At 48.0% G+C, this 16,194-nt stretch overlaps 1 protein-coding gene across 1 annotated transcript in view; it reads left to right on the top strand.

Annotated features, from left to right (window-relative positions):
• LOC140721930 (killer cell lectin-like receptor 7) overlaps positions 1-16,194 on the top strand; it is a 38,551-nt gene that overhangs the window by 12,910 nt on the left and 9,447 nt on the right. Inside the window, exons 4-8 of the mRNA XM_073036748.1 lie at positions 7,636-7,762; positions 8,120-8,191; positions 9,364-9,483; positions 10,588-10,659; positions 13,912-14,028. Of these exons, the coding sequence (XP_072892849.1) occupies positions 7,696-7,762; positions 8,120-8,191; positions 9,364-9,483; positions 10,588-10,659; positions 13,912-14,028 (448 nt within the window). The 5' untranslated portion in view covers positions 7,636-7,695. The remainder of the gene's footprint in view (positions 1-7,635; positions 7,763-8,119; positions 8,192-9,363; positions 9,484-10,587; positions 10,660-13,911; positions 14,029-16,194) is intronic.

The raw sequence follows: 16,194 nt of genomic DNA, 5'->3' as shown, positions 1-16,194 counted from the left end.
AAAGAATGAGGGGGGAACTGATAGAAACATTTCTAATGTTAAAAGGCAAGGACAGAGTTGATGTGGCAAAGTCGTTTCCCATGGTGGGGGTGTCAAGTACGAGAATACATGACTTACGGATTGAAGGGTGCCCATTCAGAACAGAGATGCGAAGATTTTATTTCATTATCCAGAGGGTGGTGAATCTGTGGAATTTGTTGTCACGGGCGGCAGTGGAGTTCAAGTAATTGGGTGTATTCAAGGCAGAGATAGATTATTATCTAAGGTGCCAGGGCATCAAAGGATAAGGTGAAAATGCGGGGAGTGGGACTAAATGGGAGAATGGCGAAGCAGACTTGATGGGCCGAATGGCCGACTTCTGCTCCTTTGTCTTATGGATGCAAAACTGGGCTGAGAAGTGGCAGATTATGTTCAACCCAGGTCAGTGGGAGGTGGTTCATTTGTGTAGGTTTAATATAATGGCAGAATATATTACTAATGGTAAACCTTGCAGTGTGGACGATCAGAGGGATCTTGGAGTCCGAGTCCATCAGACACTCAGAGCGGCTGCGCAGTTTGACTCTGTGTTTAAGAATACGATGCATTGGTAATCATCAACCGTGGAATTGAGTTCAACAGCGAGAGGTAATGTTACAGCCCTATAGCACACCGGTAAGACCCCCCCCCCCACTTGTAAAACTGTGCTCAGTTCTGGTCAACACACTACAAGGATAATGTGGAACCTATAGGAATGGTACACAGGAGCTTTACAAAGATTTTGCCCGGATTGGGGATCATGCCGTCTAGTAATAGTTTCAGTGAAATCGCAGTTCTCTCCTTGGAGTGACGGAGGATGTGAGGTGACCTGACAGAGGTGTATAAATGATGAGAGGCATTGATCGTGTGGATAGTTAGAGACAACGCCACCAACATTACTCTCTTCGGCAAGGTTATTCACAGCTCCTTGTACATTCTCATACAAACCGCCCTATAGCTGAACGCAATCAAACTGCTCAGAGAATGTTCGTGGGCTCCACATCGTCCTCCAATGTAGTCTGCAAACTGGACCTTGTTAAAAGCCTTCTTAAATTCCATGAAAGTTACATCTACTATTCGTGCGTGATCTACCTTCCCCGGTCAAATCAGACCGGCAATTCTCCCTGCGTCTCACGCCATCTGATACCTTCCTCCCCTTCGATGTTCCACGCTCCCAATCTCCTCCTCTCTTTCCCTCTCTCACCACTCCAGTTCATCTCCGTCTCTCCCAACCTTCCATCTCCCAGGGTGTCCACCATCTGGGATATTCTTAATGGACATGTCTATGTTTATTACACATACCAATGCAAAAAATGGGTCCTACACAATCAAATCAACCGGTCATCTCTCCCTGGGACCCACATCATTATTCTCGACGGATTTACCCTGTTTTACCGAATTGGACTGTAAAAGAACTTATCCCGGGATCAAACTGAAACAAAGACACAAACATCGGTGTACGGTTAACCCTTCAATAGGTGATCCCGTTGCCTTACGACTCCGCCAATATCAGGTTATCTCTTAAATTTATATAGTGAATTTTAGGCAATAGCCAACAGCCAAATATACTCAGTGAGCGATTTCAAGAAGCATTTGTTGGATATCAGACAGTCTACGAATGCTTCCGGTCGGTGCACAAAATTAGAACTGCACGTCTGCAGTCAGTTCCTCTTTTACCAAGACAGTGTTGGAAAAAAGTTAACATTACCTCATTCTTGGTATGAAATGCTTCTAGCTTTTGTCAGCTCGCACAAGCAAGGCAGCCTCTGCATCTTATCCTGTGACCTTGTCAAGTCCCCTTGAATCTCTGATTTCTGTGTTTTCTCTCCATTTAGAAAATAGTCAACCCTTTCATTTTCTCCTAAAGTGCATGACCATACATACTTCAACACAGCAGTACATCTGCCATTTCTTTGCCCTGTCCAACCCTTCTGTAGCCTGTCTACTTCCTCAAAACTACCTGCCCCTCCACTTATCCACATATCGTCTGCAAACTGTGGAGCCACGTTCATGGAGCTACATACACGGACCGTAAGATCCCTCTGCTCATCGACACTGTCTTGTCTTTAAGAGGGTGTTATATCTTTCTATTGCCCAGGTTCAACTCATCTGACATTTCTCCAAGCATATCTGCAAGGGATTTCAGCAGAGCTGCAATTGCTTTCGTTTCTAGGAAAAGATGAGGAAGGTGCAGGACATGTGTGTTCCAAAAATGAAGAAGTTCTCAGTACTCAAGAAGCATTCAATTTTGGCCGAAAAGGGAACTCAAAACTCTTGTAAAAGCTAAAGAAAGGGCTTACAAGAAAATTCAGTTCCTCCATTACCACGACAGTGTCGGAGAAAAGTTAACATTACCTCACTCTTGGAATGAAACTTTGCTAACTTTTGTTAGCTCGAACAAGCAGAGCAGCGTCTGCATCTGATCCTGTGGCCTTCGGGGCCTCAGTCTTCAGCTAGTCAAGCTTAGCAACAACATTTAGTTTTTCCACAATAAAACAAAAGAAACATATGATAGGAACGTAAGATGTAGGAGCATTTACTAAGACAGTGTTGGATAAAAGTTAACACTACCTCATTCTTGGTATGCAATGCTGCTAGATTTGTCAGCTCGCACAAGCAAGTTTCAACAAGTTTCTGCATCTTATCCTGTGACCTTCGTGACCTCAATCTTCAGCTAATCCAGCTTGGCAAAAACATTTATTTTTTTCACATTCAGACAAAGTAACTTATCATGAGAACGTAGGATTTAGAAGCAGAATTAGACCATTTGCCCCATAGAGTCTGCTCCACCATTTCATCGTACCTGATATAATTTACTTCTCAGCCTCAATCCCCTCCCTTTTTCCAGTATTCCTTCAAGCCCTGACCAATCAAGAACCTCTGCCATAAATATATAAAAAAAAGAAAGCTTTGACCTCCACGGCCGCCTGTGCCAAATAAATCCACAAATTCACCACACTCTGGCTGAAGAAATGTCTCCTTGTCTCTGTTCTAAAAGGACGAGCCGCTCTTCTAAGTCTTTGTCCTCTGGTCTTCGACTCCCCCACCATAGAAACTATCCTCGCCACACCACCTCGATCAAGGCATTTAAATATTCAATAGATTTCAATGGGATCACTCTTCTTCCGTCTAACTTCCAGTGAGTGCGGGTCTAGAGATATTCAGCACTTCTAATATGACGCCATTCAATCATGGATTCATTTTTGTGAACCTCGTTTGAACCCTCTCCACTTTGAGCACAATCTTTCTAAGATAAGAGACCCAAAACTGTTCACAATACTCCGCGTGAGGCCTCACCAGTGCTTTATAAAGTCTCAGCATCACACCTTTCCTTTTATATTCGAGTCGAAATGCTGACATGCATTTGCCCTCCTCGCCACAGACTCAACCTGAGAAGGTTAGAACACCGGCACAACATTGTGGGCTGAGGGGCCGGGAATGTGCTGGAGATTTCATTCTTCAACCTGCAAATTATCCTTTAAGGAATCCCGCACAAGGGCCTTAAAGTCCCCGTGAATCTCTGATTTGTTTTCCTTCTGTTTTCTCTCCATTTAGAAAATAGCAAACCCTTTCATTTTCTCCCAAACTGCATGACCATGCATATTTGAATACAGCAGTACATCTGCCATTACTTTGCCCTGTCTAAGCCCCTCTGTAGCCTGTCTACTTCCTCAAAATTACCTGCCACTCCACTTATCCTCATATCGTCTGCAAACTGTGGAGCCGCGTTCATGGAGCCATACACAATATCTCCAAACAAGATCCCTCTGCTCGTTGACACTGTCTTGTCTTTAATAGTGTGCTGTATCTTTCTATTTGTCCGGGTTGAACTCATCTGCCATTTCTCCAACCACATCTGCAAGGGATTTCAGCAGAGCAGCAATGGCTTTTGTTTCTAGGAAAAGATCAGGAAGGTGCAGGACATGTGTGTTCCAAAAATAAAGAAGTTCTCAGTACTCAGGAAATATCCAATTCTGGCCGAAACGGGAATGAAATAATCGGTTCGGCTCCCGACTTCGTTTGGGTGGACGTTGTACGACGTTTACAAACAGTGCACAATATGAGAGGAAACGACTCAGCTTTATAATTTGTATATATGGTTTGTGAAGCAACATGTAAAAGGGGCACATTCTCATGATACAGTCCAAAGTGCAAACATTGGAGCTCACAATGTCGTCCACTTGCTCCCGTCGAGCTTTTGCGAGCTTAGCCGACCCTCGGATCCACGCTCCTTAGACAACTCCGTCCAGAGGTCATAGAAACATAGAAACACATAGTTCCTACAGGACAATAGAGGCACATCGGCCCACAAACTCTCTGATCATGTCCTTATCATTGAACTTCTCCAGGGTTACCCATTGCACTCTATTTTTTCCTGAGCTACATTTAGCTGTCCACGAGACTGTTAAAAGAGCCTATTGTACCGGCCTCCACCAACATCGCCCAAAGAGCATTCCGCGCACTCAACACTCTCTCCGGACCCTTGAATTTTCCTCTGTACCTACTGCCAAGCACCTTAAACCATTGCCCTCTAGAGCTATCCATTTCAGCCCTGGGAAAAAAACCTCTGACTATCCACAAGATCAAAGCCTCTCATCATCTGTTGCACCTTATCAGGTCGTCTCTCATCCTCCGTCGCTCCAAGGAAAAATGGCCGGGATCACTCAAGTTATCCTCATAAGGCATGCTCCCGAAACCAGGGAACATCCTTGCAAATCTCCTCTGCATCCTTTCCATCGTTTCCCCATTCTTCCTGTAGTGAGGCGATCAAAACTGAACACAGTCTTCCAGGTAGCGTCTGGCCAGGGTCCTATAAATTTGCAACATTGGCTCTCGGCTTCTAAGCTCAGTCTCACGATGTATGAAGGTCAATACTCTGTACGCTTTCTTAACCACAGATACAACCTGTGCAGCTGCCTTGAGTGTCCTATGGACTGGAACCGCAAGATCCCTCCGATCCAACACACTGCCAAGTGTCTTACCATTAATACCATATTTTGCCACCATATTTGCCCACAAAAGTAACAGCCTTACTCTTACCTGAGTTAAATTCCATCTGCCACTTCTCAGACCAGATTTGCATCCTATGAATGTCCCGCTGTAAGCTCTGACAGAGCACATAATTGGGGGTATCTACAACACCCCGAACCTTTGTATCATCCTCAAATTTAAGAACCACAGCACCAGATCCCCATCCAAATCATTCATGCAATCACGTAGAGTTGAGGTCCAAGACCATATCGCTGAGGAACTCCACTGTTCACCGGCTCCCATGCAGAATATGACACGACTGCAACCTCTCTTTGCCTTCTGTGGGCAAGCCAGTTCTGGATACACAAAGCAATGTCTCCGTGGGCCACGTGTCTCCTTACATGGGATACATTATCAAATGTGTAGTTAACCCACAAAAGGAGAGGTTGCAATTAATTTGCTATTGGGAAATAAACCGATCGGAGAGATTTTTGGAGATAGTGATCATAATTCTATCTCCTTTACAATAGCATTGGAGAGAGATCAGAATAGACAAGTTAGAAACTCTTTTTGTTGGAGTAAGAGGAAGTATCAGGCTATCGGAAAGGAACCTGCAAGCTTAAATTGGAAACAGATGTTCTCAAGGGAAAGTAGGGCAGAAATGAGCAAATGTTCAGGGGTTATTTGTGTGGAGTTCTGCATAGGTACGTTCTAATGTGACGAGGAAGTTATGGTAGGGCACAGGAACCGTGGTGTACAAAGGCTGTACAAAACCTAGTCAAGAAGAAAACAAAAGCTTACAAAAGTCTGAGAGAGATAGGTAATGTTAGAGATCTGGAAGATTATAAGACTAACAGGAAGGAGTTTAAGAAGGATATGAGGAGAGCCAGAAGGGGCCATGAGAAATTCTTGGCGGGCAGGATTAAGGAAAACCCCGAGGCTTTCCACAAGTATGTGAAGAGTAATAGGATAAGACGCGAAAGAATAGGACCTATCAAATGTGACAGGCGGAAAATGTATATGAAACCGGAGGAAATGGCAGAAACTTAAAGAATATTTTGTTTCGAGTATTCACTGTGGAATAAGGATCTGGGTGGTAGTATCAATCACTTGCAGCATGTTGATATTAAGAAAGAGGGGGAGCTGGAGCTTTTGGAAAGCATCAAGTTGGTAAGTCGCCGGGACCGGATGAGATGTACCCCAGGCTACTGTGGAGGCGAGGGAGGAGATTACTGAGAACCTGGCGATGATCTTTGCAACATCAAGGGGGACGGGAGAGGTTCCAGCGGATTGGAGGTTTTCGGATGTTGTTCCTTTATTCCAGAAAGGGTTCGAGATAGCTGAGGGAATTATAGACCAGTGAGTCTTAACTCAGTGGTTAGTAATTGGATGGAGAAGATCCTGAGAGGCAGGATTTATTAACATGTGGAGAGATTTAATATGATTGGGAATAGTCAGCATGGTTTTGTCAAGGACAGGCCGTGCCTTACGAGCCTAATCATTTTTTGAGGATATGACTAAACACATTGATGAAGGAAGAGCAACAGATGTTGTGTATATGAATTTCAGCAAGGCATTGGATAAGGTAACCCATGCAAGGCTTATTCAGAAAGAACGGAGCATTGGGAAAGTAAGGAAGTATGGAATCCAGGGAGAAGGAGAAGTGAAGGAATAAGTGAGTTGGATGAGGAAATATATGGGAAGAGGAGGAAATAAACCAGTTAAGGTCGGATACAGAAAGAAGGTGTAGAGGAGAGAGGAAGTGGAGAGGGAAGGTGCGTGATAGAGAAGTCGTTGAGGTGGGTGAGATGAGTGGGACAGAGGGAGCCAGTGCCATGCGAGGGTGGGAGAAGGAAGAGAGTGATTGAGGGAAACTAAAGGAAGAGGGAGAGGGAAGGAGGAATGTGTGGTGGGAGAGAACGGGAAGCTCGGAGGTAAGATGGGAGGAAGGGTGGAGAAGGGATGGGGAAGATGGGATGAAGGAGATGAAGGCGGACATTCGGAAGGGAGGGAAATACAGAAAGCATCTGTGAGTGTGTAAGCACATCTGCGTGTCTGGGCGACAGGAGTTGGTCGTGGAGAGAAGAAAAAGAGTGGGGAAGATGGGGGAGGGTGTGGAATAAGATAATGGGGAAGAGGAGACAGTGGGGCAAAGGTGGGCAAGAGGAGGTAGAGAAAAGAGCAAGGGTTGAAGAGGGGAGGAAGATGGGATAGAAAGAGATAGAATAGGGGAGGGAAAAAGGGAGAATGAAAAGGGGGCGTGGGGGAAGGTTGTCGAAGAAGAGACAGAGTATTCTACGGAATAAGGAGGTAGAGAGAGAGTGCGCCACTGGACGAGGAAGCGACAAAGCCTATGAAGGGACCGTGTTCCTTCCGCCCTCTTCACTCTACATACCCCTTTTCTCGCTCCCTTCTCCCCAGTCTATCCATTGTCACCCACATCTCTAACTCTACCCGACCACGAATCCTCCCTCCTTTCTCCCCACTCTTATTACTCTTCCCCCAACCACTCTCATTTCTCACGACCACCCTCTGCAACACCCTCAATCTCTCTGCTCCCCGCACTTCCTCCCCCTGCTCTCGGTTCCTCAGTTCATCAGCTCTTCATCAGGCGTTGTTTGGCACCGGTCTAACCCATTGTTAACACAGGCTTCCTCTGACAACGGTTGATTCCCCCTGAGCTCAGAGACGCAGAGAATCCTCGGCTGGATGGACCAGAACGTGAGCTACATGACTGCGAAGTTGGGAAAAAATTACTCACGGTCTCCTTCCCGAGGTGAGTGCGACAGAGAGACAGGCGACTGATCTGTTCTGCAGCTTATCCTGGTATGTGTGATCAGGCTTATGGAGGGAGTTTCATACTGTCTGCCCGGGAGTGCGTGATGAGTGACTCTGTGTTTGACTCTGGGAGTGTTTGACGTGACAGTGTGGAGGGAGATTCACTCTGTGTCTGACCCCGGGATTGTGTGATGGGACGGTGTGGTGGGAACTTCACTCTGTGTCTGAACCCCGGGAGGGTGTGATGAGACGGTTTGGAGGGAGATTCACTCTGTGTCTGAACCCCGGGAGGGTGTGATGAGACGGTTTATAGGAAGCCTCATTCTGTCTCTGACACTCGCTGTTTTGACCCCAGCTGAACCTGATGTGCAGTACGCGGAAGTGAATTTCAAGACCCCCTCGGCGCCCCGGGTCCGTGCTGATCGAGGTCAGTTTCATCTTTGTTGGTTTCCCCCTGTTTAGCTGTTACGTTGAATCCTGTCGAGAGATCTCAGGGCAAACGTAACTAATGATTCCCTGTTTGAGCATAAGACTGATTGAACACGTGGGGGAGATGATGCGGGGGTGAACTTTGTGGGAGGGACGGTGGGGAGGGATTCTGTGAGGAGTGAGCTCCCTTGGAGGGGTGGTGCAGAAGGAGCGCCGTGGGACGGTTTCCGGAGAGTGGGCTGTGAGAAGGGTCGGTGAGGAGAGATAGCATGGCATGTGCCGATGAGGAGCGAGCGCTGTGGGATGGTGTTGCGGAGGTGAGTGAGCGCCGTGTTGGTGTGGTGAGGAGGGAACGCGGTATAAATCCATAACCGCTCTCTCACTTTTCTTAACTCCACTTACCCTTCTTTCTTTCCACTTCTCTCCCCTTCCTCACCTCCTCACACATTCTCCGCTCTCCCTCTTCCCCTGCTCCGTCTCCTCGTTTTCCCCACTGTCTCCCACTGTCCCGTTCTCTTCGCCCTCTCTCATTGCCCCCTCTCCCTCCCGTCTCTCATCTATCACAGTCACCGTCTCTACCACTCTCGGTCTCCCCATGGCGCTCTTTCCCTCTCTCTCTTTCACCACAGTCTCATCTTTCTCAGTTCGCCCCTACCGGTCTTCCAACCTCGCTCTGTCCCGAAATGTGCCCCTCAACACCCGTCAAGCCCTCTCCTCCTCTCTATCCACGGCTGTCTTCCTTTCCCCGACGCTTCTCCCCTCGTACTTCTCTCTCTCTCAAATTATCTTCTCTCTTCCCCATCCCTCTCCCACTTTTTCCTCCCCTCACTCTCCATTCTCAATACCACTCTCTTTCGCCCTCTCTCACACCTCTCCCTGACCTCTCACTGTTCCCGACTCTCTCCCCTGTACCCCCGTCTCCGCCTCTCTCACCCCGTTCTCCCTCACCATTCTTTCTGTTACATTCTCCCCCCCGTCGCCCCTGTGGCTACCTCCCCCTCTCTGCCCATCGCCTTCCTCTGCTGTCTCCTGTATCTCTCCTCTCTCTACCCCTCTCCCTCATCCTTTGTCTCTTCTCAAACCCCTCCCTCTTTTCTCTCTTCCCGACACCCTACTCCATTCTCTACCGCTCTCACTCTCTCACTTATCTGCTCTCGCTCTCTCTCCCAGACGGTCTGAACTCCACCTACTCAGATCTGAACTTTCGGAGAAAGGAACCCTGCATCGATGAGAGCGAATGTCCTCGCATTGCCCAGGGACCCGGCAGGTTGTCAACCATTACACAAACAGGTCAGAGTTCACAGCGCAGACGTCAATCTGGATGGGTCACGTGTCATACTCCCAAGTGTCCAAGTTTCTAATGCATCTGCCTTGAACACTTCCTCTGTCAGCTCGTCCCATGGGCTGACCACAGTCTGGGTAAAGAAAGCTTGTCACTCAGGCCATCCACTATCTCCCTCCCTCCTCCATCTTCCACACTCCGGATCTCCCCCTCCCCCCTCTCTCACTGCTCCTTTCTTACTCCGTCTCGCCCTCCATTCCTCTCTTCATTCTCCCGGAGTGATCTACCATCTGGGATCTTGTGACAGTATTTGTTAAAGTCTGTGTACATTTCTCCAACCAATCAGGACAAACAGGTCCTCCGCAATCAAATCGGTCAGTCTAATTTCACTGGCCCCAACCCTCTTATAGGAAGTCCCTATCTATCACTTCTGGTACACTGCCCTAATCAGCCATCCTGATTTCTTACTCCAAAGATGGAAATCTCACTTGTTCTCTCTGTGGACACTGTCTACATTTCCTGCTGTCTCCGTGAAACAGCCAGTATAACCCTAGACCCCGACCCAACCCAGCCGGACACCCTCCCATCGGAGACAAAGATACGAAAGCACGTCCCACCAGTCCCAAGGACGGCTTCGGCCCCGTTTTTATCGGATTATCGAAACACCTCCCCCCCCCACCCAGGACTGTGTGGAGGGAGCTTCACTCTGTGTCTGACCCCCATGGTTTGTGCATTGGGACGGTGCGGAGAGAGCTTCACTCTTTGCCTCACCCCAGGAGTGTGTGATGGGACAGTGTGAAGGGAGATTCACTCTGTGTCTGACACCAGAAGAGTGTGATGGGACGGTGTGGAGGGAGATTCACTCTGTGTCTGACACCAGAAGAGTGTGATGGGACGGTGTGGAGGGAGATTCACTCTGTGTCTGACACCAGAAGAGTGTGATGGGACGGTGTGGAGGGAGATTCACTCGGTGTCTGACACCAGAAGAGTGTGATGGGACGGTGTGGAGGGAGATTCACTCGGTGTCTGACACCAGGAGAGTGTGATGGAACGTTGTGGAGGGAGATTCACTCTGTGTCTGACCCTCAATCAGAACAATCTTCTGTTCCCAGCTGAATCTGATGTATCGTATGCGGAAGTTAATTTCAAGGCCCTCTCGGCGCCCCGGGTCCGAACAGATCGAGGTCAGTTTCATCTTTTTCAGTTTGTTCCTGTTTAGGTGACGTGTCCAATACTGTCGAGAGATTTCAGTGTAAACGTACAGTTGACCCTAATGATTCCCTGTTTGAGAATAACACGGAGGTAACGCCTGGGAGATGCGAAGAGGGGGGAGCTCTCTTTGATGGTCCGTGCGGAACGTTGCGCCCGAGAGGTAGAGTTCTAGAATGGAGTGCGCAGAGAGTGCTGTGGGAAGATGGCATGGTATAGGGCGTGTGGAGGAAGGGGCAATGAGGAGCAAGTGGTGTGGGGCAGGGGTGGTGGAGCTGAGTTAGCTCCGTGTCAGTGTGTTGAGAAGGGAGGACTGTGGATGACGCTGAGAAGGAGCGCGGTATAAAACCTTAACCCCTCTCTCCCTTTTCTAACCCCACTCTCTTTTCCCTCTTTCACCTTCTCTCACCCCGTCTCCTTTCTCGCTCCCTCCCCGTCCCTCCATCACACTATTTCCCCTACTGTCTCCCACTGTCCCGTTCTCTTCGCCCTCTCTCATTGCCCCCTCTCTCTCCCGTCTCTCTTCTATACTGTCACGGTCTTTACCACTCTCGATCTCCTTCTCGCACTCTATCGCGCTCTCTCTGCTCACTCTTATACCACCGTCAACACCGTCCGTTGGCCCACCTCTCTCTGTCCCTGTTTTCCGCTCATCTCCCCTCCACGCCTTTTCTTTCTCTATATCCACCGCTCTCTCCCTTTTCTAACCGCACTCACTTTTCTCTTGTTCTCGCTACCACATCTGGTTCCCAAATCTCTGTTCATTCACTCTGCCTGCGCCCCTCGTGGTTTTATACAACTCTGTGAGGTTACCCCTGCTCTCCAACGAATAAAGTCCCGACCTGCCCGACCTCTCTCCATGCCTCACTGCCCCGAGTCCAACATAATCGTAAATCTTCCAACACTGTGGTCTTTCCTATATCAGCGCGACCAACACTGAACAAGAGCGGCGTCACTGTACATCTGCAACGTGACCTCCCGACTCCTGTACCATCATCTTCCAGAGCAGTGTACCATCTGAGACCTTGTTAAAGTCTAGGTAGATTACATCTACTCCCCGTGCCTGATCTGTCCTTCCCGAACATATTAGCCCGACAAATCTCTCTGCGTCTCAGGCCATCCAGTATCTGTCTTCCTCCTCCATCTTCCACCTTCCAGATCTCCCCCCACCTCACTCTCTCACCGCTCCTTTCGTTCTCCCTTTCTCCCTCCCTTCCACTCTTCCATCTCCCAGAGAGATCTACCATCTGGGAACTTGTGACAGTGTTTGATAAAGTCAGTGTACACTTTATCAATCAATCAATCAAGACAAACGGGTCCTCCGCAATCAAATCGGTCAGTCTAATCTCCCCTGGCCCCAACCCTTATACAGAGCAGCCCAACAATAGGGCACTGAAGTCCCTATCCACCACGTCTAGTACACTGCCCTAATCAGCCGTCCTGCTGTCTTACTCCAAAGATGGAAATCTGAAATGTTCTCTCCGTGGACACTGTCTACATTTCCTGCTGTCTCCGTGAAGCAGCCAGCATAACCATAGACCCCGACACAACCCAGCCGGACTCCCTCCCATCGGGGAGAAAGGTACGAAAGCTCGTCCCACCAGTCTCAAGGAAGGCTTCTTCCCCCTTTTTAGCCATCCAGGGGTCCCATGAAAGGCCCTATCGGTTCCTCCTCCACTACCGCCACCTGCAGCCTATTCCATGCACTCACCACTCTCTTGAGTAAAATGACAACGTCCTACTGACGTCACCTTTGTACCTGCCTCCAATCAGCTTAAAGCATGGCCTCTCGTGCGAGCCATTTCAGTCCTGCGACAAAACCTCTGACTATCCACGCGATCAATGCCTCTCATCATCTTCTACACCTCTATGTCGCTCCAAGGAGAAAAGGCCGAGTTCACTCAACCTATTCTCGTAAGGCATGCTCCCCAATCCAGACAGCATCCTTGTAAATCTCATCTGCACCCTTTCTATGGCTCTACATCCTTACTATAGTGAGGCGACCAGAACTGAGCACAGTACTCCAAGTGGGGTCTGACCAGGGTCCTATATAGCTGAAACATCACCTCTCAGTTCCTAAATTCAATTCCACGATTGATGAAGGCCAACACACCATCCGCCTTCTTAACCACAGAGTCAACCTGCGCAGCTGCTTTGAGCTCGGACCCCAAGATGCCTTTTATTCTCCACACTGCCAAGTGTCTTACCATTAATACTATGTTCTGCCATCGTATTTGACTGATAAAAAAGAACCGCTTCACACTTAACTGGGTTCAAATCCATCTGCCACTTCGTTAGCCCCGTTTTGCATCCTATCAATGTCCCGCTGTAATCTCTGACAGCCCTCCAACTATCCACAACACCCCCAAGCATTGTGTCATCAGCAAACCAAAGAACCCATCCCCCCACAACTTCATTCAGTTCATTTATAAAAGTCAAGAAAAATAAGGGCCCCAGAACAGATCCCTGATGCAATCCACTGGTGACCGACCTCTGTGCAGAATATGACCCGTCTACAATCACTCTTTGCCTTCTGTGGGCAAGCCAGTTGTTGATCCACAAAGCAATATCCGCTTGGATCCCATTCCTCCTTACTTTCTCAGTAAGCCTTTCATGGAGTATCTTATAAAACGCTTTGCTGAAGACCACATTCACTACATCCACTGCTCTTCCTTAATCACCTTCTTCTTCCTTTAGTCACATCTCCACAAGAATTCAATCTGTCTCGTAAGGCACGATCTGCCCTTCACAAAGCCATACTAACCACTCCTAATCATATTATACCTCTCCAAATGTTCATAAATCCTGCCTCTCACGATCTTCTCCATCAACTTATCAACCGCTGAGGTAAGACCTTCTGGTCTATAATTTCCTGGGCAATGCCCTCTCATTTTCTTTAATAAAGGAACAACATCCACAATCATCCGGAACCTCTCACGTTTCCATTGATGATGCAGAGATCATCGCCAGAGCTTCAGCAATCTCTTCCCTCGCCTCCCACAGTAGACTGGGGTATATTTCGTCCGGTACCCGTGACGTATCCAGTTTGATGCTTTCCAAAAGCTCCATTACTTCATCTTTCTTAATATCTACATGCTCAGGCTTTTCAGTCTGTTGCAAGTCATCACTACAGTCACTAAGATACTGAAGTAAAGTATTCATTAAATAGCTCCTATTGTCTTAATAAATATTTATTGTGATCTTATGATCACATGGTATCTCCACAGCTGCGCAAGAACGGGAGTCGAAAGTGAAGATCGGAAATAGACCGTACCGTCTGATCTGCCTACTCTGCCTAGTTACAGCCGCCCTAATCGTGATTGTGGTCGGACTCTCGATTCATGGTGAGTGGAACGGTCTGCGGATGGAGTCAGACCGTAAATACAGAAGGTGGAATATATTGAGATTGTAAAACACAACAGTGAAACCAAAACCCCCCCTTACCGTAACACCGATGGAAGAAGGCAGCATACATGAGGTTTAGGAAGCGAGGATCATACGAGTCTATTGAGGAAAATGGGGCAGTAAGAAAAGAGATGAAGAAGGGGTTGTGGACAGAAAGAAGGGAGCAAGAGAAGGCCCTGGCGAGTAGGGTAAATGAAAACCCCAAGGCATTCTTCAATTATGTGAAGAACAGAAGGATGATAGGAGTGAATGCTGGACCGATTAGAGATGAAGGTGGGAAGATGTGTCTGGAGGCTGTTGAAGTGAGCGAGGTCCTCAATGAATACTTCTCTTCGGTATTCACCAATGAGAGTGAGCTTGATGACGGTGAGGACAATATGAGGGTGTTCGATGTTCTGGAGTATGCTGGTATTAACGGAGAGGAGGTGTTGGAGTTCTTAAAATACATTACGACGGATAAATCCCCGGGGCCTGACGAAATATTCCCCAGGCCTGCTCCACGAGGGGAAAGAAGAGATTGTTCAGACTCTAGCTAGGATCGTTATGTCCTCGTTGTCCACAGGAATGGTATGGTAGGATTGGAGGGAGGCGAATATTGTCCTCTTGTTCAAATAAGTTAGTAGGGATAGTCCGAGTAATTATAGCCCAGTGAGCCTTATGTCTATTTTGAGAAAGCTGTTGGAAACGATTCTTCGAGATAGAATCTATGGACATTTAGAGAATCGTGGTCTGATCAGGGACAGTCAGCATGACTTTGTGAAGGGCAGATCGTATCTAACAAGCCTGATAGAACTCTTTGAGGAGACAGTAGACAGACTGACTGACATACGTTATTGATCACGAGGGAAATTGGGTTTCGTTATAGCCGCACCAACCAAGAAATGTGACGAAATAAGCAATATACAACATTAACTAATTAAATAATAAGTTAATCATGCCAAGTGGAAGTAAGCCCAGGACCAGCCTATTGGCTCAGGGTGTCTGACACTCCGAGGGATGAGTTGTAAAGTTTGATCGCCGCAAGTAGGAATGACTTCCTATGACGCTGAGTTTTACATCTCGGTGGAATGAGTCTCTGGCTGAATGTACTCCTGTGCCTAACCAGTACATTGTGGAGTGGATGGAAGACATTGTCCAAGAGGGCATGCAACTTGGACGGCATCCACTTTTCAGACACCACCGTCAGAGTGTCCAGTTCCACCCCCACAACATCACTGGCCTTACGAATGAGTTCGTTGATTCTGTTGGTGTCTGCTACCATCAGCCTGCTGCCCCAGCACACAACAGCAAACATGATAGCACTGGCCACCACAGCCTCGAGGAGCATCGTAAGCATCGTCCGGCAGATGTTAAAGGACCTCAGTCTCCTCAGGAAATAGAGACGTCTCTGCCCCTTGTTGTAGACAGCCTCAGTGTTTCGTGACCAGTCCCGTTTATTATCCATTCGTATCCCCAGGTATTTGTAATCCTCCACCATGTCCACATTGACCCCTTGGATGGAAACAGGCGTCACCGGTGCCTTAGCCCTCCTCAGGTCCACCACCAACCCCTTAGCCTTTTTGACAAGTCAGATAGATGGGGGTAGTGCAGTGGATGTGATATACATGGCATTTAGTAAGGCATTTGACAACATTCCGCACGGAGAGCTTATTTAAAATGTCAGAAGGCATGTGGTCCAGGGACGCTTGGCCAGGTGGATTCACAATTGGCTTGCCTGGAGAAAGCAGAGTGTCGTGATTGAGGGAGTACACTCGGATTGGAGGGCCGTGACTAGTGGCGTTCCTCAAGGATCGGTTCTAGTACCTCTGCTTTTCGTGATTTTACTAACGACATGGACGTAGGTGTAGAAGGGTGGGTTGGCAAGTTTGCAGAAGACACACAGTTTGGTGGTGTTGTGGGTAGCGTAGAGGATTGTCGAAGATTGCAGAGAGACATTGATAGGATTCAGAAGTGGGCTGAGAAGTGGCAGTTGGAGTTCAACCCGGTGAAGTGTGAGGTGGTACACTTTGGAAGGACAAACTCCAAGGCAGAGTACAAAGTAAATGGCATAATACTTGGTAGTGTGGCGGAGCAGAGGGAACTGGGAGTACATGTCCACAGATCCT

The sequence above is a fragment of the Hemitrygon akajei genome, unplaced genomic scaffold, assembly GCF_048418815.1.
Source record: "Hemitrygon akajei unplaced genomic scaffold, sHemAka1.3 Scf000065, whole genome shotgun sequence".
Classification (NCBI taxonomy): Eukaryota; Metazoa; Chordata; class Chondrichthyes; order Myliobatiformes; family Dasyatidae; genus Hemitrygon; species Hemitrygon akajei.
This window is presented reverse-complemented; position numbering and strand designations above follow the sequence as displayed.